The 25,020-nt window shown below is 38.9% G+C and overlaps 1 protein-coding gene across 1 annotated transcript in view; it reads right to left on the bottom strand.

Annotated features, from left to right (window-relative positions):
• The window catches only part of stxbp3 (syntaxin binding protein 3), a 92,272-nt gene that overhangs the window by 6,602 nt on the left and 60,650 nt on the right, over window positions 1–25,020 (bottom strand). Inside the window, exons 11-16 of the mRNA XM_055642395.1 lie at window positions 9,226–9,283; window positions 5,124–5,189; window positions 3,189–3,269; window positions 2,874–3,012; window positions 745–848; window positions 183–281 (exon numbers count right to left, since the gene is read on the bottom strand). Of these exons, the coding sequence (XP_055498370.1) occupies window positions 183–281; window positions 745–848; window positions 2,874–3,012; window positions 3,189–3,269; window positions 5,124–5,189; window positions 9,226–9,283 (547 nt within the window). The remainder of the gene's footprint in view (window positions 1–182; window positions 282–744; window positions 849–2,873; window positions 3,013–3,188; window positions 3,270–5,123; window positions 5,190–9,225; window positions 9,284–25,020) is intronic.

The raw sequence follows: 25,020 nt of genomic DNA, 5'->3' as shown, positions 1-25,020 counted from the left end.
GACACGCATCATCTCTGGAGAGAAGGAATGGGTGACGTTTCGGGTCAAGACCCTTCTTCAGGCTCTTTCTATAAGCAAAAGAACTGTTGGTTTAAGTTGCATTTATTTCAATATGAGAGGCCTGACAGGTAAGATAAACGAACTCTGGGTATAAAAAAATATAGCTAATGGGTTAACATTACCTCCATGATATCTTTAATAATTGGAGTCCACCTGGAAAGGTCGTAACTTTCCTCTGCACTGCGATCTTTCCGCACAGGTTTACGTTGCTGGGTACCAGACTGAAAGTACAATGCCATCAATTAATAAACAGCTAACATAAACCTTTGCAATGTTAGAATTTTAAGGTTAATCAGTCCCCGTTGACAATAATTTTCTGCCAAGATGAGAAAACAATTTATGTATGAAGGAACTGCAGATGCTGGTTTAAACGGAATATAGACACAAAATGCTGGAGTAGCACAGCGAGACAGGCAGCATCTCCGGAGAGTAGGAATGGGTGTCGTTTTGAGTCGAGAAGGGTCTGAAGAAGGGTCTCAATCCAAAACGTCAGCCATTCCTTCTCTCCAGAGATGCTGCCTGTCCCGCTGAGTTACTCCAGCACGTTGTGTCTATCTTCGGAGAAAACAAGTTAAATGGTTTTTAAATATTCATGTGATACAAAGGCCAGATTGCACACCAGTCTGACATAAATCAGAGGCATGATGATTTTGCAATTTAAAATATGTTGATGCTATAACTCACAGAGAGGATAGGAACATCGAGAAACTTCCAATTTTCAATAATATCACGGTTTTCTGCAATTTTTCCATGCTGAATGAGCTTGCCAAGGTTCTCTTCTGTTGTTCCTGCAGGAGATACAGTAAAACCACTTATTTGGTCTGTGAATCATTTTTAATTAATTTAAAATATTATAGAAAATAAATGTTTATCACACCAGTCCATCAGCTTTATTTTCAAATTTGAGTTACAAATTCATCTGCACATCTTTCCCACCTTGCAACAGTCCTAAAAGCTTTAATATGCCATACATCTGCTAAGCTTCATGCATGTGTTAGCAAAATGGTACTCATACCCTGGTGAACATTAATGGCTCTGAAATAGTGATGGTTGAAAGCTTCATGTTCTGAGGAATAACTATCACCAGCAACTTGTCCTAGACTAGCCATAGCGAAGCAATGGTCAAGAACGCACACCAACATTTCTACTTCCTTAGAAGGCATGTCCCCAACAACTCTCCCCAATTTCTACAGAGACGCCATAGAAAGCATTTTATCAGGATGCATCGCAGCCTGGTTCAGGAACAGTTCCAGCCAAGACCACAAGAAATTGCAGAGGATTGTGGATGCAGCCCAGACCATTACGCCAAGCAACCTCCCTTCCACTGACTCCATCTAGGGCCAGCAACACAATTAAGGACCAGTCTCACCTCAGACACTCACTCTTCTCTCCTCTCAAATCAGGCAAGAGGTTCAGAAGTGTGAAAACGCATACCTCCAGATTCAGGGACAGCATCTTCCCAGATGTCATCAAGCAACTGACCCATCCTATCACCAACTAGAGAGTGTTCCTAAGAATTATCTTTAATCGGATAATACGGGACTTTATCTTGCACTAAATGTTATCCCTTTTATCCTATATCTGTACACTGTGGACAGCTTCATTGTAATCATGTATAGTCTTCATGCTGACTGGAAAGCACGCAACAAAAAGCTTTTAATTTAAAACAATTTCAGTAGACGAGACAATAAACTAAACTATAATACATTTCCTCACAGCCCAATGGTTACACATTAGCAAGTTAGTTTGGAGTACTGCAAAATTACATGGTAGATGGTCTGAGGAGACGGTCAAAGGTAAAAACTGGATCTAAAGATCGTCATACTTGTTTTTTTTTTACAAAAATGCTAATCAATTCAGCCTAACAATTAACAGATGAAAATATTACCATATTATTGAAAAGAGGAAAAGGATGGGACAATTATTTTTACTGGGCACAAATAATTTAGTTTTCATTTCTGGTATTGGATGATCACAAGGACAGAATACAAATCTAAAGACGTGAGTTATGTCATTCCATAACTTTTCCTTATTGTGCCTATTTGATACATCAACGGAGAATATTTGCAAATTTGCGACGTACAAACATTGCCACAGAATTATCAGTAATTAATTATTATTTGTTATCAATCACCATTTAATTAATTAATTAACAATTAATTGTTGGGTGAATAATTAGGTGATTATTATGAGACATCATTATCTTTCTTTAAAAAAAATAAGTAATTTATAGCATCTGGCTATAGCTTTGGTATTTTAATTTCTGCAGATTCCACAAATATAGGTAGTTTTGCTATAACATGATACTGTAGTTCCATTCCTAAAAAACCTCGCATCATAGAAAATCATGTTATAAAAACAATTGTGTCAATGGGGAAAAGTGGGTTACGGGACAGAGAGTTTCAGACATGCAATAAAAACGTTATTTTTCCTGCAGCATTATCAAAAACAAAGGTGTTTTGAATATCTTTACGTTCATTTTTACATGGATAGTCCACAGTCGTTTAAATGCTGTTATTGCTGAATTAAATGCTGCCTCAACTACCTCTTCTTGGCAGCTTGTTCCATATTCCCACCACCCTCTGAGTGACAATGTTGCCCCTTAAGTTCATATTAAATCTTGTCCCTTGCACCTTAAACTTATGTCCTCTGGGTTTTGATTCCCCTACCCTGATTAAAGAAAATATAATCTGTGCAATACATCACAAATTGGTGCCAATGCCACAAACCCATTCGCAGATGTATGCCAACTTGTAAAATTGATACATGTAAGAAACGACTACCAGAAACTGAATGTATAACATCTACTGTACCATTTACATGGAAGATGTAAAGCAAGATGATCCTTAGTTTGTCATAATCCCCAATGGATTTGTCAAGCAAAAAGGGCAGAATGATTCTCATGGGATCCTTAATTTTTTGGCTTTGTGCATCAGTTCCAACGGCTAGGTCCTTAAGAGAAACAAAACATCAACTTAACATTAAAGGCATTTTTTGCTCTACAAATCTTTGAACAAGTTACTTATTTCCATGCACTGTACTGAAAATACCCAAAAGCTACATTTATGATCTAACATCACATCGTAGTTTAACATTTAGCGTTTTGAAGCACAAAGAATGTTATTTACCTGTTCGGCCTTGCACATTTTTTTGACTATCCCATTAAAATGCTTCATACAGTCTTCAGCTAGAGTCAGATAGGTTGTTTGCTGCATGGTTGGGAAGAGGGTGGGAGGAGGGGAAAATATGCCACATGTTAATGAAAAAAATTTCAATCAAAAGATCCGAACACAAGCTCTGATAGGTCTCTCTTCAACATCATTTCAGGTATTTATGCTCACAATGTGGAATTGACTTTTTACCATTTTACTCTAAGGACAGCTTACAATAAATATTCCAGACAACATGATCTTTTTCGCTGCTTCTTCAATATGCCTACATGCCATTTGTGTGGCTCATTTTGATATCAGTACTCTTAGAATTTATGCAAGACACACATAGATCACTTTCTCGAATTTAGATTATTTACACCAATAACATTTGGTGTTACACCATAATTTATCATCCACAATTTATAATTTCAGAAATCTTTCAGAACAATGGTGTTAATGTCAATTAATCTGTGCTTCCACCAGAAGGGTAAGGTATTTGATCTTTTTTATTTTTAAAAAGTAACAAATCCATAAAACGCCACTGAAATATAATATTTGTGTTAATCTGCAATGCAATGGTGAAGTGTAATGTAAATAACACAAAAATAATACAATAAACAGACAATAATTAAGATGTACAACAACCTATTCTTCCATCTTTATTTCCTCTGTAAATCTATGATATACTGTATATAAATGTGATATAAATAGAAATGACTTGGACTTCAATGTGGTTGGTAAGTTTGCAGATGACACCAAGATTGCTGGGGTTGAGGACTGTGCGGAAGGCTGACAAAGTATATCATGGGATATAAATCAGCTACAGAAATGGGCGGAGAAATGGCAGATGGAGTTTAATCTGAACAAGTGTTGCACTGTGGGAGGTCAAGTGTAAGGGGAAAATATACAAATAATGACATGGCCCTTAACAGCATTGATGTACAGAGGGATATTGGGGTCCAAGTCCATAATTCCCTGAAAGTGGCAACACAAGTAGATACAGTGGTAAAGAAGGGATATGGTATGCATGCTTTCATAGGTCCGATCATTGAGTATAGCAATCAGGAATTCATGATGCAGATTTACAGTGCTTTGGTTACGATGCATTTAGACTGTTAGGGTGTTTTTTAAAGCATCTGGCACTATATTAAATAAGGTGCAAGATGTATTCTCACAGTGGAAATGTATTTATTTCATTCTCTCTCTCTCTCGCTCACTCCCTTCCTCCCCATCCCTTTTGCCCCTTCCACTTTCTTTCATTTCACTCTCCCCGCCTTTCTTACTTCCGTCCCTCCCTATTTCCACTTCCCTTCACCAAGCCCCCCCATCGATTCCATCTACACATCACGCTACCTCGGGAAAGCAGCCAACATAATCAAGGACTATTTACACCCCGGTCACTCCTCCTTCTCCCATCTCTTGTCAAGGCAGATGATACAAAAGCTTGTAAATATGTATCACCAGATTCTTGAATAACTTCTTCTCTGCTGCTATCAGACTACTGAATGGACCTCATATGTTAAGAGTGGGGCCCGATTTCCTAACCTACCTCATTGCAGCTCTTGTACTTTTTTTTGATCAGCACTTCTACTGTAACCATAATTCTGTAACACTATATTCTGCATTCTGCCATTTTCCCTTTGCACCACCTGTTTTACTTGTGTATGGCTTGATCATATGTGTGGAATGATTTGACTAGACACCATACAAACAAAACTTTTCACTGTATCTCAGTACATGTGGCAAAACTAAAGCAAATATTACAAATAGCATTATAGCAATAGCAAAGCACATTGCAACTAAGACTGGGTACATGTGAGGAAATATGCTACAAAATGAATAATTTAGCTAACTGAAATAGCTGCAGCATATTGTAGAACATACTAAAGTCACCCCAAACTTCTATTGTACCTTGGCCTTTTGTTTTCGGAAAGCAGGCAACTTTTTCATCATTTGAGATAAAGAACTTACGGTAACCTGGAAAATAAAGCACGTCCAGAAAAATTACCATCAAGGATTAAATTAGTTTTAGTTTGAAACCTGTCAAGATAGGGCCATTGACGTCTTGTAGCTGTCGGAGTTTGGGGGTTAAGAGAATGCAAATCAGCGGTTGGAATTTAAGGAACTTTATTTCATGAGATAGTTTCTAATGGAGACGGTGATTCACCCAACCTTACATCATCCAGTTTGCTGAAACATTCCACAATGACCTCCGTTACTCCTATCCCCAAATCAGTTTCATAAGTGGATTATTATTAACAAGTACAATTATTTTGTTCTTAAATATATTTCTATTTACCTTATGATCATCTTTCAAATATTTCATTCCAAGACCAAGGTCTATCCAGTTTATGCCGAAGAACAAAAGAAATGGGAGCACTAGACTATTGGGGCATGGTGGCTCAGCGTTGGAGTTGCTGCCTTACAGCGCTTGCAGCGCCGGAGACCTGGGTTCGATCCTGACGACGGGTGCTGTCTGTATGGAGTTTGTACATTTTCCCCGTGACCTGCGTGGGTTTTCGCCAAGATCTTCGGTTTCCTCCCACACTCCAAAGACGTACAGGTATGTAGGTTAATTGGCTTGATGTATGTGTACAATTGGCCCTAGTGTGTGTGTGTAGGATAGTGTTAGTGTGCGGGGATCGCTGATCAGTGCGGACTCGGTGGGCTGAAGGGCCTGTTCCCTCGCTGTGCCTCTAAAACTAAAACTAGACTGCATCAGTCCTGTACACCATTCAATATGACCTTGAATATGAAATTGTATACCTCTTCCTATCCCTGACCTATTTGCAGCCCATAGCCATCCCCAGCAGTGGTCTAAAAATCCACCACTGCTTATGTGAAATTTATCCTCGTCACAGTCTTAACTTTTCACTCCTCTCTCAGGACCAGCTAATCAGATTCAGCTGCTATTCACTTGCAAATATTCTCTACTTACAAATATTCTCCACTTCAGCTTCTGAAGTTAAGCATGCAAGGTTTGAGGATGGAATCGGAAAGGGCCTTTGAGGAATATATAGAAAGGCAGAAATAACTCGTGGGCAATTAGAAGGCCCAAAGGCGACCATAAAATGGATTTAGTGAGTCGGATTAAAGAAAATCCCAAAGCTTTTTACACCTACATTATAAATAAAAGGATAACCACTTAAGGATCAAGAAGGGAATTTCTGCTTGAAAGCTGGGGATGTAGAAATAAAGAAATACTTTGGTACTAAAGAGATGCTTTGCATCTGTTTGGACTCCTATATATCGGCGAGACCAATAGCAGACTCAGGGATCGCTTTGCTGAACACCTTTGCTCAGTCTGCCTAGGCCTACACGATCTCTGGGTTGCTAAACACGTTAACTGCCCCTCTCGTTCCCACACTGACCTTTCTGTCCTAGGCCTCCTCCACTGTCAGGGTGTGGCCAAATGCAAATTGGGGGAACAACACCTCATATTTCACTTGGGCAGCTGACAACCCAGCGGTACGAATATTGATTTCTCCAACTTCAAGTAACTCTTGCTTTCCCTCTCTCTCCGTCCCTCGCCCACCCTTGTTCTCTGACTAGTTTCACTGTCCTCCTCATTACTTTTACTGTCTGTAAGCCTCGTTGTCACCTTCCCCTTAGCCAACGATGAACCATTCTACTTTTCCTTGATCATCATCTGCTTTTCACATCTTATCCTCCATATCTCTGGAATCCCTCTCGTCTGACCCTCAGTCAGTCAGTCTGAAGAAGGGTCTCGACCCAAAACGTCACCCATTCCTTCTCTCCAGAGATGCTGCCTGTCCCACTGAGTTACTCCAGTATTTTGTGTCTTTCTTCAACATTAAACTTAACATGTGCTCTGCCCGGTGAACTGAGTGGCTAATCAAACTTTCCACAAATGTTGTTTCTATAGTTACCATATAACCATATAACAATGACAGCACGGAAACAGGCCATCTCGACCCTTCTAGTCCGTGCCGAACACATAATCTCCCTTAGTCCCATATACCTGCGCTCAGACCATAACCCTCCATTCCCTTCCCATCCATATAACTATCCAATTTATTTTTAAATGAAGTAGTTTGGCCAATGCAAATACAGATTCTGCGAGTTTGGCTGCTTTGTCGCTCTGCATTGTTAGAAACATGAATTAATTCAACACAGATGCTTGCACTTTATTCAGCTTCATTTTTGTGCTTTTTTTTCCCGAACTCATTCTAAGACCATGTGAGTCTCTTATTTTTCCTTTCTGAATAAGTTGCCTTTATAGAGGTTAAATTCAGCTGCCATTCTGAAATGTCTGCCCCAAGTACTTTGATGAAATTATCCGCTACGTTTGATCACTTTGAAGATGCTGGAGCACTGATTCACAGAAGAATATAAAGACAGAAGACGTGTGCAAGCACTTGGTTTGCATGAAAGATTGATACAAATCAAATGAGAATGTTTAAAATGATATAGTGGATCAATCTGGTAAACACAGATAAACAATGTTCACTGTTGGTCTTGGCCTAGGTGGAAATGGCAGGAAAGATGGTGGAATGTTCCTTCTGCGGACCTGGAAGGCAGGGAGACTTCCCATATTTGTAGGAAGTGTGTTTCGCTGCAGCTCCATAGGGAAAACGTTAGGGAACTGGAGCTGCAGATGGATGGCCGCGGGCTCATCGTGGCAGTGTCATATATAGGAGTTAGGGTGAGGAGGTCATATATAAGGTACAGGAAGAGAGTAGATGGGTGACCACCAAGAAAAGGAAGAGGCAGAGAATGCCCCAAACCCCTCTGACCATTCCTCTTCAAAACATGGTAGACCCGTTTTAATACTCTTGGGGGAGTTGAACCTGACAGGGGAGAGCAGCAGCAGTCAGGTCTGTGGTATCAGGCCAGGCTCTGAGGCAAAACATAACATTTAAGAAGCAGTTAGACAGGTACATGGATAGGGCAGGTTTGGAGGGATATGGACCAAATACTGGCAGGTGGGACTAATGTAGCTGGGACATGTTGGCGGGTTTGGGTAAGTTGGGCTGAAGGGCCTGTTTCCACACTGTATCACTCTATATTGCGGAGAAGGGTAAAGTCAGGTAGAACCATAGTGATAGGAGACTCATTAGTTAATGAGACAGACAATTCATGGTCGGCACAGACATTGTTAGCCAAAGGGCCTGTTCCTGTACGGTATTTTCTAATTTAGGTTAGTTTAGAGATGCAGCATGGAAACCGACCCTTTGGCTCACCACGTTTACACTGACCATTAACCATCTGTTCACACTAGTGCTGTGTTACCCTACTTTGTCATCCACTCTCTCTACACATTAATGGTAATTGTGCAGGAGCCCAATAACCTAAAGTTCACATGTCTTTGCTATGAGGGAGGAGACTGGAGCATCTGGTGGAAACCCACGTGGTCTCAGGAAGAACATGCAAACTCCACACACAGCACTCATTCCATGTCAGGATTGAACCTGGGACTCTGGCGCTGTGAGGCAGCAACTCTACCAGCTATGCCACAAGTGTCAGCAATGTTCTACCATATATATTCTGTGATGAGGGAAATCAAAAGACACAATTTAAAAAAGTTACGAAAGACAATTTTAAAAGCTAGAATTAGATCATCTGAAATAGAAAAAAGATGTGGAGATATTTCCATTTTCCATCATTGCTCTTAAAGTTTTTAAAACAAAATATTTGTTCGCAAGCGGTGGGGGTGAGAGGTGGGGGAAGCGAGATAATGATTTTGAAATGTTAATGCAAAAATTATCAACAGATGATAATTATCAATCATCTTTTGCTAGGCTTGATGTGTGGTATCAGGCAAAGACCATAAACCAGTCAAAACCTAGTTACATTTCCTGTCAATACAATGCCAGTGAAACCTACTGAGAAGATCGTCTTGCTGAACTGCATCTGCAACAGTAAAGAATCCATTGAGGTTAAAATGGAAGCCTCTGGCCAATCCTGGTTCTGCTGTCAGCCCAATTCACAAGGGAGTATTTCCGTGTAATGCCCCAAGAATGGTTGTCGAAAAAGGTTAGAAGTTACTTACTTTTCCTTCCGTCGCCTTGCTGCTTTTGGCAAGTTCCTTTACCAATTTGGGTATTTTACTGTGTGAAAAAAAAGTACACAGTAGCTTATTTTTAAATTCGCCTGAACAAGCCAGATTTGCAGATGCCACAAACTAAGATTTCAAAAATTCCAAGCAAATTTCAGAGCAATCAGCTAGTATAAAGTAACTACTTAAAAAGAGGAACACAAGAGACAACAGATGCTGCAATCCAAAAAAGATGCATGAGGAACGCAGGTCAGGCAGCATCTGTGGAGGAAATAGACAGGCGACTTTTCGAGTTGGGATTCTTTTTCAGACTGATGGGGTAACCTGGCACGTCACTTTGCTCCTTTCCCCTCCGTAAGCTTATCTCCCAACCCCATTTCTCCTTTTATCATCTTTTCCTTCCTCCTTGTACACTGCCGCCTGTATCTCCCCCTACAGATTGAACATTTCACTTCTCTTTGTTTCTTATTTGATCGTTTTGTCCACTTTTCACATCCAGCTTTCGTCGCTATCACCCCCCCCCCCCCCCCCCCCCCCCCCCCCCCCAACTCACCTCTATCCACCTATCACTTGCCCAACTTTGAATGGGTGGCAGTCAAACGACAGAGAAGTAAAACAAGCATATTCCTTACCTCCAGATTCAGGACAGTTTGTTCCTAGCTATTATCAGGCAACTGAATCATCCTACCACAACTAGAGAGCTATTTGGTGACCTTCGGACTATCTTTGATCGGACTTTACTTTGCACTAAACATTATTCCCTTATCATGTATCTATACACTGTAAATGGATCGATTGTAATCATGTATTGTCTTTCCGCTGACTGAATAGCACGCAACAAAAGCTTTTCACCGTACCTTGGTACACTTGACAATAAACTAAGCTAAACTAAGGCTCCCTTCAAAAGACAATAGATAATAGGTGCAAGAGTAGGCCATTCGGCCCTTGGATCCAGCACCACCATTCAATGTGATCATGGCTGATCATCCACAATCAGTACCCGTTCTTGCCTTCTCCCCATATCCCTTGACTCTGCTATCTTTCGATCTATAGAAGCCCTCTCTTGAAAGCATCCAGAGAATAGGCATGCACTACTTTCTGACGCAGGGAATTTCACAGATTCACAACACTCTAGGTGAAAAAGGTTCTCCTCATCTCCGTTCTAAATAGCCCAAGCCTTATTCTTAAGACCCTGGTACTGCACTCCCCCAACATCGGCAACATGTTTCCTGCCTCCAGCTAATCCCTTAATAATCTTACAGTGGCTTGCAAAAGTTTTCATACCCCTTGAACTTTTCCACATTTTGTCACGTTACAACCACAAACGTAACTGTATTTTATTGGGATTTTATGTGATAGACCAACACAAAGTGGCGCATAATTGTGAAGTGGAAGGAAAATGATACATGGTTTTCAATTTTTTTTACAAATAAAAAAAACTGAAAAGTGTGGCGTGCAAAAGTATTCAGCCCCCTTTACTCTGATACCCCTAAATAAAATCCAGTGCAACCAATTGCCTTCAGAAGTCACCTAATTAGTAAATAGAGTCCACTTGTGTGTAATCTAATCTCAGTATAAATACAGCTGTTCTGTGAAGGCCTCAGAGGTTTGTTAGAGAACATTAGTGAACAAACAGCAAACAACAAACGCAAAAAGACAACGCAAAAAGACAAACGACAAACGACAAACGCAAAAAGACAAACGACAAAAGCAAAAAGACAAACGTTATGTTTGTCTTTTTGCGTTTGTCGTTTGTCAAACGACAAACGCAAAAAGCATTTGTCATTTGTCTTTTTGCGTTTGTCGTTTGTCTTTTTGCGTGTCGTTTGTCGTTTGTCTTTATGTCGTTTGTCTTTTTGCGTTTGTCGTTTGTCTTTTTGCGTTTGTCGTTTGTCTTTTTGCGTTTGTCGTTTGTCTTTTTGCGTTTGTCGTCGTCTGTTGCAGAAAGTCGTTTGTCAAACGCAAAAAGCGTTTGTCTTTTTGCGTTTGTCGTCGTCTTTTTGCATTTGTCGTCGTCTTTTTGCAGAAAGACAAACGACAAACGCAAAAAGACAAACGACAACCGCAAAAAGAAAACGACAAACGCAAAAAGACAAACGACAAAACGCGCAAAAGACAAACGACAAACAGAAAACGACAAACGCACAAAAGACAGACAACGACAAACGCAAAAAAGACAAACGACAAACGCAAAAAGACAAATGACAAACGCGCAAAAAGACAAACGACAAACGCGAAAAGACAAACGACAAACGCGAAAAGACAAACGACAAACGACAAACGACGTTTGAAAGACAAACGTTTGTCGTTTGTCTTTTTGCGACAAACGCGGAAAAAGACAAAACGACAAACGTCGTTTGACAAAACGACAAAAAGCGAAAAAACGACAAACGACAAACGCGAAAAAGACAAACGACAAACGCGAAAAAGAAAACGACAAACGCAAAAAGACAACGTCAAACGCAAAAAGACAAACGTCAAACGCTTTTGCGACAAAGTCAACGACAAACGCGTTTGACAACGCAAAAAGACAAACGGCAAACGCAAAAAGGCAAACGACAAACGGAAAAAGACAAACGACAAACGCAAAAAGACAAACGACAAAAGCAAAAAGACAAACGAAAAACGGAAAAAGACAAACGACAAACGCAAAAAAACAAACGACAAACGCAAAAAGACAAACGACAAACGCAAAAAGACAAACGACAAACGCAAAAAGACAAACGACAAACGCAAAAAAACAAACGACAAACGCAAAAAAACAAACGACAAACGCAAAAAGACAAACGTCACAAACGTTGTCTTTTTGCGTTGACAAACGTCAAAAAAAGACAAACGACAAACGCAAAAAACGTGACGTTTGTCGTTTTGCGTTTGCAAAAACGACGTTTGTTCGTTTGTCTTTTTTTGCGTTTGTCTTTGGCGTCAAACGTCAAAAAGACAAACGACAAAACGCCAAAAGAAAGACGACAAAAGCGTTTGACAAACGCAAAAAGACGACGACAAACGACAAAACAGACAAAAAGCAAAAAAACAAAAAGGACAAAACGACAAAAAAGACAACGCAAAAAAACGACAAAAAGACAAAACACGACAAACGCAAAAGACAAACGAACAAACGCAAAAAAGACAAACGACAAACGCAAAAAGACAAACGACAAACGCAAAAAGACAAACGAAAACGCAAAAAGACAAACGACAAACGCAAAAAGACAAACGACAAACAAACGCAAAAAGACAAACGACAAACGCAAAAAGACAAACGACAAACGCAAAAAGACAAACGACAAACGCAAAAAGAAAAACGAAAAACAAACGAAAAAGACAAACGAAAAACGACAAACGCAAAAAGACAAAAGACAAACGACAAACGCAAAAAGAAAAACGAAAAACGACAAAACGCAAAAAAAAAAAAAAAACAAACGCAAAAAAACAAAAACGACAAACGACAAAAGACAAAAGACAAACGCAAAAAGACAAACGACAAACGCAAAAAGACAAACGACAAACGCAAAAAGACAAACGACAAACGAAAAAAGACAAACGACAAACGCAAAAAGACAAAACGACAAACGCAAAAAGACAAACGACAAACGCAAAAAGACAAACGACAAACGAAAAAAGACAAACGACAAACGACAAACGCAAAAAGACAAACGACAAACGCAAAAAGACAAACGACAAACGACAAAAGACAAACGACAAACGACAAACGCAAAAAGACAAACGACAAACGAAAAAGACAAACGACAAACGCAAAAAGACAAACGACAAACGCAAAAAGACAAACGAAAAAGCAAAAAGACAAACGACAACGCAAAAAGACAAACGACAACGCAAAAAGACAAACGACAAACGCAAAAAGACAAACGACAAACGCAAAAATACAAACGACAAAAGCAAAAAGACAAACGACAAACGCAAAAACAAACGACAAACGCAAAAAGACAAACGACAAACGCAAAAAGACAAACGACAAACGCAAAAAAAAGACAAACGACAAACGCAAAAAGACAAACGACAAACGCAAAAAGACAAACGACAAACGCAAAAAGACAAAACGACAAACGCAAAAAGACAAAAGACGAACGCAAAAAGACAAACGACAAACGCAAAAAGACAAACGACAAACGACAAACGCAAAAAGACAAACGACAAACGCAAAAAACAAAACACAAAGCAAAAAACCGACAAACGTCAAACGAAAACGTTGTCGTTTGTCTTTTTTGCGTTTGACGTTTTGTCTTTTTGACGTTTGCTTTTTGTCTTTTTGCGTTTGCAAAAAACACAAACGGACAAAAAAAAAAAGTTCGTTTGTCGTTTGTCGTTTTGCCGGTTTCGTTTGTCTTTTTGCGTTTGTCGTTTGTCTTTTTGCGTTTGTCGTTTGTCTTTTTGCGTTTGTCGTTTGTCTTTTTGCGTTTTTCGTTTGTCTTTTTTGCGTTGTCGTTTGTCTTTTTGCGTTGTCGTTTGTCTTTTTGTTTGTCTTTTTGCGTTTGTCGTTTGTCTTTTTGCGTTTGTCGTTTGTCTTTTTGCGTTTGTCGTTTGTCTTTTTGTTTTTGTTGTTTGTTTTGTCGTTTGTCGTTCTTTTTGCGTTTGTCGTTTGTCTTTTTGCGTTTGTCGTTTTGCGTCGTTTTGTCTTTTAGCGTTTGTCTTTTTGCGTTTGCGTTTGTCTTTTTGCGTTTGTCGTTTGTCTTTTTGCGTTTGTCGTTTGTCTTTTTGCGTTTGTCCGCCGTCGTTTGGCGTTTGTCGTTTGTCTTTTTGCGTTGTTTGTTTTTTTTCGTTTGCCGTTTGTCTTTTTGCGTTGTCGTTTGTCTTTTTGCGTTTGTCGTTTGTCTTTTTGCGTTTGTCGTTTGTCTTTTTGCGTTTGTCGTTTGTCTTTTTGTTTTGCGTTTGTCTTTTTGCGTTTGTCGTTTGTCTTTTTGCGTCGTCTTTGTCGTGTCTTTTTGCGTTTGTCAAATCTTTTTGCGTTTGTCGTTTGTCTTTTTGCGTTTGTCGTTTGTCTTTTTGCGTTGTCTTTTTGCGTTTGTCGTTTGTCTTGCTGCAAAAAGACGACGCAAAAAGACAAACGACAAACGCAAAAAAGACAAACGCTTTTGAAGACAAAACAACACACTCAAGCAAACGTCAAAAAGCGTTCTGTCATTGCGTATTGTTTACAAACGACAACGCAAACGACAAACGACACAACGAAAAAAAGACAAACGACAAACGCAAAAGAACGTTTGTCAAACCGCAAAAGTTGACGACGACACGCAAAAAGACAAACGACAAACGTCCAAAAGCGTTTGTCGACAAAACGCAAAAACGCGTTTGTGTCGTCTTTTCGTTTTGCGTTTGTCTTTTTGACAAACGTTTGTCAATAAAAAATACAAACGACAAACGTTTGTCGTTTGTCTTTTTGCAACGACAAACGTTTGTCTTTTTGCGTTTGTCAACGCACCAGAAAAAACGACGTTTGTCAAACGCAAAAGCGTTTGTCAAAACGACAAACCGCGTTTTGTCTTTGTCGACAACGACAAACGTCAAAAAAGACAAACGTCAAAACGCAAACGACAAACACAACGTCAAAATCCAAAAATACTTTTTGTCAAACGCAAAAAGACAAACGCAAAACGCAAAAGACAACGTTTGTCTTTTTGCGTTTGTCGTTTGTAAACTTTTTGAAAACAAAAAGTTTGTCTTTTTGCGTTTGTCAAAAAACTACAAACGAAAAAACGACAAACGACAAACGCAAAAATACGTTTTGTCAAAACAAAAAACGCGTTTGTGTGCAAAACGCAACCCAAACAAGACAAACGAACAAACGCAAAAACAACGTCAAACACAAAAGACAAACGCAAACGCAAAAACGTTTGTCGTCGTTTGTCTTTTTGCGTTTGTCGTTTGTCGCAAAAAGAAAACGACAAAACGTCAAAAGACAAACGACCAACGCAAACGCACAAACGACAAACGTTTGTCAACCCACTTTTTGCGTTTGTCGTTTGTCTTTTTGCGTTTGTGCGTTTGTCTTTTTGCGTTTGTCGTTTGACTTTTTGCGTTTGTCGTTTGTCTTTTTGCGTTTGTCGTTTGTCTTTTTGCGTTTGTCGTTTGTCTTTTTGTCTTTTGTCGTTTGTCTTTTTGCGTTTGTCGTTTGTCTTTTTGCGTTTGTCGTTTGTCTTTTTGCGTTTGTCTTTTGTCTTTTTGCGTTTGTCGTTTGTCGTTTGTCTTTTTGCGTTTGTCGTTTGTCGTTTGTCGTTTGTCGTTTTGCGTTTGTCTTTTTGCGTTTGTCGTTTGTCTTTTTGCGTTTGTCGTTTGTCTTTTTGCGTTTGTCTTTTTGCGTTTGTCGTTTGTCTTTTTGCGTTTGTCTTTTGTCTTTTTGCGTTTGTCGTTTGTCTTTTTGCGTTTTTCGTTTGTCTTTTTGCGTTTGTCGTTTTGTCTTTTTGCGTTTGTCGTTTTTTGCGTTTGTCGTTTGTCTTTTTGCGTTTTTCTTTTTCTTTTTGCGTTTGTCTTTTTGCGTTTGTCGTTTGTCTTTTTGCGTTTGTCGTTTGTCTTTTTGTTTTTTTGTTTTTTGTTGTCTTTTTGCGTTTGTCATTTGTCTTTTTGCGTTTGTCGTTTGTCTTTTTGCGTTTGTCGTTTGTCTTTTTGCGTTGTCTTTTTTTGCGTTTGTCGTTTTGTCTTTTTGCGTTTGTCGTTTGTCTTTTTGCGTTTTCGTTTGTCGTTTTGCGTTTGTCGTTTTGTCTTTTTGCGTTTGTCTTTTTGCGTTTGTGTTTGTCTTTTTGCGTCGTCTTTTGTCTTTTTGCGTTTGTTGTCCTTTAGCATCCATCGCTGTCCTTTCGCCCTTCGTCGCCCTCCGCCTTCGCCTTCCATCGTCTTTTTGCGTTTTTCAATTTGCGTTTGTCTTTTTGCATTTGTCGTTTGTCTTTTTGAGTTTGTCTTTTTGCGTTTGTCTTTTGTCTTTTTGCGTTTGTCGTTTGTCTTTTTGCGTTTGTCGTTTGTCTTTTTGCGTTTGTCGTTGTCAATAAGACAACAAACGCAATAAGACAATAAACGCAAAAAGACGACGAACGCAAAAAGACGACGAGCGCAAAAAAAACGACAAACGCAAAAAGACAAACGCAAAAAGACAAACGCAAAAAGACAAACGCAAAAAGACAAACGACAAACGCAAAAAGACAAACGACAAACGCAAAAAGACAAACGACAAACGCAAAAAGACAAACGCAAGAAGGCAAACGCAAAAAGACAAATGACAAACGCAAAAAGACAAACGACAAACGTCAAAAAGACAAACGACAAACGCAAAAAGACAAACGACAAACGCAAAAAAAGACAAAACTACAAACGCAAAAACACAACGACAAAACAAAAACAAACGCAAACGACAAAAAACAAAAACGACAAACGACAAACGCAAAAAGACAAACGACAAAAACGCAAAAAACCAAACGTTTGTCGACAAAACGTCGTTTGTCTTTTTGACGTCGTCAAACGCAGAAAGACAAACGACAAAAACTCAAAAAGACAAACGACAAACGACAAAAAAGACAACGCAAAAAAAGACAAACGACAAACGCAAAAAGAAAAACGACAAACGTAAAAAAACAAACGACAAACGCAAAAAACAAACGACAAAAGCACAAAACAGACAAACGCAAAAAGACAACAAACAAACGCAAAAAGAAAACAGACAAACGCAAAAAGACAAACGACAAACGCACAAACGACAAACGCAAAAAGACAACAGACAAACGACAAAAAAAAAACCAAAAAGGCAAAACAGACAAAAGCAAAACAACAAACAACAAAAGAAAAAAAACAACGACAAAAAGAAAAAAGAAAAAAGAAAAACAAAAACGAAAAAAGAAAAACGACAACGCAAAAAGACGAACAAAAACGCAAAAAGACGACGCAAAAAGACGAACGACAAACGCAAAAAGACAAACAAACGCAAAGCGAAAAAGACAAACGACAAACGCAACAGACAAACGACAAACGAAAAAGGACAAACGACAAACGAAAAAGGACAACGCAAAAATACAAACGACAAACGCAAAAGGACAAACGACAAACGCAAAAGGACAAACGACAAACGCAAAAGGACAAACGACAAACGCAAAAGGACAACGACAAACGCAAAACGACAAACGACAAACGAAAAACGACAAGCGACAAACGCAAAACGACAAGCGACAAACGAAAAAAGACAAACGACAAACGCAAAAAGACAAACGACAAACGCAAAGAGACAAACGACAAACGCAAAAAGACAAAACGACAAACGCGCAAAAAAGACAAACGACAAACGCAAAAACGACAAACGAAAAAGACAAAACAACTCAACAAACGCAAAAAACAAAACGACAAACCCAAAAAACAAAAAGACCAAACGCAAAAAGGACAAACGACAAACGCAAAAAGACAAAACACAAACGCAAAACAATGACAAACGACAACGACACGCACGCAAAAAGACAAACGACAAACGCACAAAACGAACAACAGACGTTTGACGTTTGTCTTTTGCGTTTGACGTTTTGTCTTTTTTGCGTTTGTCGTTTGTCTTTTTGCGTGACGTTTGTCTTTTTGTTTGTCTTTTTGAGTGTGCCGTTTGTCTTTTTACGACAAACGTTTGCGTGTGTCCCGTTGTCTTTTGCGTTTGTCGTTTGTCTTTTGGTGTGTCGTTTCTTTTTGCGTTGTCGTTTGTCTTTTTGCGTTTGTCTTTTTGCGTTTGTCGTTTGTCTTTTTGCGTTTGTGTTTGTCTTTTTGCGTTTGTCGTTTGTCTTTTTGCGTTTGTCGTTTGTCTTTTTGCGTTTGTCGTTTGTCTTTTTGCGTTTGTCGTTTGTCTTTTTGTGTTTGTCTTTTGTCGTTTGTCTTTTTTCTTTTGTCGTTTGTCTTTTTGCGTTTGTCGTTTGTCTTTTTGCGTTTGTCGTTTGTCTTTTTGCGTTTGTCGTTTGTCTTTTTGCGTTTGTCGTTTGTCTTTTTGCGTTTGTCCGTTGTCTTTTTGCGTTTGTCGTTTGTCTTTTTGCGTGTTTTTGCGTTTGTCGTTTGTCTTTTTGCGTTTGTCTTTTTGCGTTTGCCGTTTGTCTTTTTGCGTTTGTCGTTTGTCCTTTTGCGTTTGTCGTTTGTCTTTTTGCGTTTATCGTTTGTCTTTTTGCGTTTATCGTTTGTCTTTTTGCGTTTGTCGTTTGTCTTTTTGCGTTGTCTTTTTGCGTTTGTCCTTTTTGCGTTTGTCGTTTGTCTTTTGCGTTTGTCGTTTGTCTTTCTGCAAAAAGACGACGCAAAAAGACAAGACAAACGACAAACGGCGTTGTCCAAAAAGGACAAACGACAAAAGTTCTTTTTGCGTTAAGACAAAACCGAAATGACCAAACGCAAAAGCGACAGACGGACAAACGCAAAAAACGACAGACGACAAACGCAAAAAAAGACAAACGACAAAACGCAAAAAGACAAACGACAAACGCAAAAAGACAAACGACAAACGCAAAAAGACAAACGACAAACGCAAAAGGACAAACGACAAACGCAAAAGGACAAACGACAAACGCAAAAAACCAACCCGCAAAAAAGACGACGCAAAAAGACAGACGACAAACGCAAAAAGGACGACGCAAAAAGAGACAAACAAAGACAAACGCGCAAAAAAGACAAACGACAAACGCAAAAAACGACAAACGACAAACGCAAAAAAACAAAAGCACGACAAATGCAAAAGGACAAACGACAAACGCAAAAGGCAAGACGACGCAAAAACAGACGCAAAAAGACAAACGACAAACGCAAAAAGACAAACGACGAACGCGCCAAAAAGCCAAAAGACAAAAGCGCAAAAAGACAAACGCAAAAACAACAAACGGAACAAACGCAAAAAAGACAAACGACAAACGCAAAAAAGACAAACGACAAACGCAAAAAAGGACAAAACGACAAAACGCAAAAAGACAACAAACGACAAACGCAAAAAGACAAAAACAAACAAACGCAAAAAAAAGACAACGACAAACGCAAAAAGAAAAACAAACGCAAAAAGACATACAACAACGCAAAAAGACAAACGACAACGCAAAAGACACAAACGACGCAAAAGACAAACGACCAACGCAAAAGGACAAACGACAAACGCAAAAAGACAAACGACAAACGCAAAAGGACAAAACGACAAACGCAAAAGGACAAACGCAAAAGGACAAACGATACGACAAACGCAAAAAGACATACGACAAACTCAAAAAGACAAACGACAAACGCAAAAACGACAAACGCGACAAACAAAAAAAGCAAAACGACAAACGCAAAAAAGACAAACGACAAACGCAAAAAGACAAACGACAAACGCAAACGTCAAAACGACACACGCAAAAAAGTCAAACGAACACGCAAAAAAAGACAAAACGACACCGAACGCAAAAAGACAAAAGACACACAAAAAAGACAAACGACACCGCAAAAAGACAAACGACAAACGCAAAAAAAGGACAAACGACAAACGCCAAAAGACAAACGCAAAAGACAAACGACAAACGCAAAAAGACAAACGACAAAACGCAAAAAGACAAACGACAACTGTCGTTTGTCTTTTTGCGTTTGTCGTTGTCTTTTTGCGTTTGTCGTTTGTCTTTTTGCGTTTGTCCTTTGTCTTTTTGCGTTTGTCCTTTGTCTTTTTGCGTTTGTCCTTTGTCTTTTTGCCTTTGTCGTTTTCTTTTTGCGTTTGTCGTTTGTCTTTTTGAGTCGTCTTTTTGCGTTGTCTTTTTGCGTTTGTCATTTATCTTTTTGCGTTTGTCGTTTGTCTTTTTGCGTTTGACTTTGTCGTTTGTCTTTTTGCGTTTGTCGTTTGTCTTTTTGCGTTTGTCGTTTGTCCTTTTGCGTTTGTCGTTTGTCTTTTTGAGTTTGTCTTTTTGCGTTTGTATTTTTGCGTTTGTCGTTTGTATTTTTGCGTGTGTGTCGTTGTCTTTTTGCAGTGTGTCGATTGTATTTTTGCGTGTGTCGTTTGTAATACGGCGTGTGCGTTTGTCATACGACGTTTGCAAAAGCACAACGTCAAACGGCGTTTGTCGAGTTTGTCTTTTTGACAAACGTTTGTCTTTTTGCGTTTGTCGTTTGTCGGTCGTCTTTGCGTTTGTCGTTTGTCTTTTTGCGTGTGTCGTTTGTCTTTTTGCGTTTGTCGTTTGTCTTTTTGCGTTTGTCGTTGTCTTTTTGCGTCGTCTTTTTGCGTTTGTAGTTTGTCTTTTTGCGTTTTTGCGTTTGTCTTTTTGCGTTTGTCGTTTGTCTTTTTGCATTTGTCGTTTGTCTTTTTGCATCGTCGTCTGTCTTTTTGCGTTTATCGTTTGTCTTTTGTCTTTTTGCATTTGTCTTTTGTCTTTTTGCGTTGTCTTTTTGCGTTTGTCGTTTGTCTTTTTGCGTTTGTCGTCGTTGTCTTTTTGCGTTTGTCGACAAACAAAAAAAGACAAACGACAAACGCAAAAAGACAAACGACAAACGTAAAAAGACAAATGACAAACGCAAAAAGACAAACGACAAACGCAAAAAGACAAACGACAAACGCAAAAAGACAAACGACAAACGCAAAAAGAAAAACGACAAACGACAAAAGCAAAAAGACAAATGACAAACGCAAAAAGACAAACGACAAACACAAAAACACAACACAAAAACACAAACGACAACGCAAAAAGGACAAAAACGACAAACGCAAAAAAAACAAAACGACAAACGCAAAAAAGACAAACGACAAACGAAAAAAGACAAACGACAAACGCAAAAAGACAAACGACAAACGCAAAAAGACAAACGACAAACGCAAAAAGACAAACGACAAACGCAAAAAGACAAACGACAAACGCAAAAAAACAAACGACAAACGCAAAAAGACAAACGACAAAAGCAAAAAGACAAACGACAAACGCAAAAAGAAAAACGACAAACGACAAAAGACAAACGACAAAAGACAAAAGACAAACGACAAACGACAAACGCAAAAAGACAAACGACAAACAAAAAAAGACAAAAGAAAAAAGACAAAAGACAAACGACAAACGCAAAAAGACAGACAGACGACAAACGCAAAAAGACAAACGACAAAACGCAAAAAAGACAAACGACAAAAGCAAAAAAACAAAAGACAAACACAAAAAGCAAAACGACAAACGGCAAACTCAAAAAGACGATGCAAAAAGAAAAACGGCCCCGCAAAAAAACGCAAAAACACAAACGCAAAAAAACGACGAACAAACGACATGGACGCAAAAAAACTACGGATGCAAAAAGACGACGGAGGCAAAAAGATGACGAATGCAAAATGACGATGAATGCAAAAAGATGACGAATGCACAGAGACAAACGCAAAAAGACAAACGCAAAAAAACGACAAACGACAAACGCAAAAAGACAAACGACAAACGCAAAACGACAAACGACAAATGCTTTGTCTTTTTGCGTTTGTGTTTGTCTTTTTGCGTTTGTCGTTTGTCTTTTTGCGTTTGTTTTTTTGCATATCTTTTTGCGTTTGTCGTTTGTCTTTTTGCTTTTGTGCGTTTGTCTTTTGGCGTTGTCTTTTTGCGTTGTCTTTTGTCTTTTTGCGTTTGTCGTTTGTCTTTTTGCGTTTGTCTTTTTGCGTTTGTCTTTTTGCGTTTGTCGTTTGTCTTTTTGCGTTTGTCGTTTGTCTTTTTGCGTTTGTCGTTTGGCTTTTTGCGTGTGTCGTTTGGCTTTTTGCTTGTGTCGTTGGTCTTTTTGCGTGTGTCGCTTGTCGTTTTGCTGGTGTTGTTTGTCTTTTTGCGTGTTTCCGTCTTTTTGCGTTTGTCGTTGTCTTTTTGCGTTTGTCGTTTGTCTTTTTGCGTTTGTCGTTTGTCTTTTTGCATTTGTCGTTTGTCTTTTTGCGTTTTTCGTTTGTTTTTTTGCGCGTTTGGCGTTTGTCGTTGTCTTTGCGTTTGTCGTTTGTCTTTTTTGCGTTTGTCGTTTGTCTTTTTGCGTTTGTCATTTGTCTTTTTGCGTTTGTCGTTGTTTTTTGCGTTGTGTCGATTGTCAAAAAGACGTTGTCGTTTGTCTTTTGTCTTTTGCGTTTGTCGTTCGTGTTTTTGCGTTTGTCGTTTGTCTTTTTGCGTTTGTCGTTTGTCTTTTGCGTTTGTCGTTTGTCTTTTGCGTGCGTTTGTTCGTCTTTTTTGCGTCTTGTTGTCTTGCGTTGTCGTTTGTCTTTTTGCGCGTCGTTTGTCTTTTTGCGTTTGTCGTCTTTTTGCGTACGTCGTCTTTTTGCGCACGTCGTCTTTTTGCGTTGGTCGTTTGTCTTTTTGCGTTCGTCGCTTGTCTTTTTCCGTTTGTCGTTTGTCTTTTTGCGTTTGTCATTCGTCTTTTTGCGTTTGTCGTTTGTGTTTTTGTGTTTGTCGTTTTCTTTTTGTAAGTTGTCTTTTTGAGTGTGTCGTTTGTCTTTTTGCGTAGTCTGGCGTTTTGCGTTTGTCGTCGTTTTGCGTTTGCGTTTGTCTTTTTGTCCGTTTGTCGTTTGTCGAACGTTTGTCGTTTCTCTTTTGCGTTGTCGTTTGTCTTTTTGCAAAAAGTGTTTTGTCTTTCTGCAACCTCAAGACAAACGCAAAAAACGACAAACGACAAACGTAAAAAGACAAATGACAAAACGCAAAAGGACAAACGACAAACGCAAAAAGACAGACGACAAACGCAAAAACACAGATGACAAACGCAAAAAGACAAACGACAAACGCAAAAAGACGAACGACAAACGCAAAAAGACAAAGGACAAAAAGACAAACGCACAAAAGGAAAAAACGACAAACGCAAACGCAAAAAAGACAAACGACAAACGCAAAAAGACAAACGACAAACGCAAAAAGACAAAACGACAAAAGACAAACGCAAAAAAAGACAAACGACAAAACGCAAAAACGACAAAGACAAACGACAAACGCAAAAAGACAAACGCATAAACGTCAAACGACAAACCTACACGCAAAAAGACAAACGACACGAAAAAGACAACGACAAACGCAAAAAGACAAACGACAAATGCAAAAAGATAAATGACAAAGGACAAAAGGACAAAAAGACAAACGCAAAAAGAAGGCGCAAAAAGACAAACGACGCCGCATAAAGACGTCGCAAAAAGACAAAAAGACAAACGCAAAAAGACAAACGACAAACGCAAAAAGACAAAAAGACAAACGCAAAAAAACAAACGACAAACGCAAAAAGACAAACGACAAACGCAAAAAAAAGACAAACGACAAACGCAAAAAGACAAACGACAAACGTAAAAAGACAAACGACAAACGTGTCGTTTGTCTTTTTGCGTTTGACAAACGACAAAGCTTTTTGACAAACGTCAAAACGCAAAAAGACAAACTTTTGCAAAAAGACAAACGACAAGCAAAAGACAAACGCAAACGCAATAAGACAAACGGCAAACGCAAAGACAAACGACAAACGCAAAAAGACAAACGACAACGCAAAAAGACAAACGCAAAACGCAAAAAGTTTGTCGTTTTGCGCAAAAAGTTTGTCTTTTTGCGTTGTCGCAAAAGTCTTTTTGCACAAAAGCAAACAGGACAAACCGTTTGTCTTTTTGCGGTGTCGTTTGTCAAAAAAAAACGACAAAGCAAAAAAAGACGTTTGTTTGTCTTTTTGCGTTTGTCGTTTGTCGTTTGTCTTTTGGCGTTTGTCTTTTTGCATTTGTCGTTTGTGTTTTTACATTGTGTTTGTCTTTTTGCATTTGCGTTTGTCAAACGACACAAACACCAAAAGACGACAAACGCAAAAAGACAAACGCGTTTGTCAAAAAGTCTTTTTGCGTTGTCAAAAAGACACGTTGACGTTTGTCTTTTTGCGTCGTCTTTTTGCGTGTGTCTTTTTGCGTCGTGTGGCGTTTGTCCTTTGTCTTTTTGGTTCGTCCTTTGTCTTTTTGCATTGGTCGTTTGTCTTTTTGCGTTTGTCGGGTTGTCTTGTTGCATTTGTCGTTTGTCTTTTTGCGTTTGTCGTTTGTCTTTTTGCGTTTGTCGTTTGTCTTTTTGCAAAAAGTCGTTGTCTTTTTGCAAAAAAGCCAAACGACGCATTTGTCCGCATTTGTCGTTTGTCGTTTGACTTTCTGCGTTTGTCCTTTTTCTTTTTGCGTTTTTCTTTTGTCTTTTTGCGTTTGTCGTTTGTCTTTTTTTCGTTTTTCGTTTGTCTTTTTGCAACGTCGTTTGTCTTTTGCAAACGTCAACGTCGTTTTGCGTCCTTTTGCGTTTGTCGTTTGTCTTTTTGCGTTTGTCGTTTGTCTTTTGCGTTTGTCTTTTGCGTTAGTCATTTGTCTTTTTGTTTGTCTTTTTGCGTTGTCTTTTTGCGTTGTCTTTTTGCGTTGTCGTTTGTCTTTTTGCGTTGTCGTTTGTCTTTTTTCATTGTCATTTGTCTTTTTTCGTTGGCAAACGACAAACGACAAACGACAAACGCAAAAAAACGAACAAACAAAACAAACGACAAACGCAAAAAACACGAAGCAAAAAGACAAACGACAAACGCAAAAAGACAAACGACAAACGCAAAAAGAAAAACGACAAACGCAAAAAGACAAGCGACAAACGCAAAAAGACAAGCGACAAACGCAAAAAGACAAGCGACAAATGCAAAAAGACTAACGACAAACGCAAAAAGACAAACGACAAACGCAAAAAGACAAACGACAAAGTCAAAAAGACAAATGACAAACACAAAAAGACAAACGACAAACGACAAAGACAAACGAAAACGAAAAAAGACAAACCGCAAAAAGACAAACGACAAACGCAAAAAAAAAACAAACGACAAACGCAAAAACGACAAACGACAAACGGACAA

The sequence above is a fragment of the Leucoraja erinacea genome, chromosome 10, assembly GCF_028641065.1.
Source record: "Leucoraja erinacea ecotype New England chromosome 10, Leri_hhj_1, whole genome shotgun sequence".
NCBI classification, from domain to species: Eukaryota; Metazoa; Chordata; class Chondrichthyes; order Rajiformes; family Rajidae; genus Leucoraja; species Leucoraja erinaceus.
Note: the sequence above shows the minus strand (reverse complement) of the source record. Positions and strands in the feature narration are given on the sequence as shown.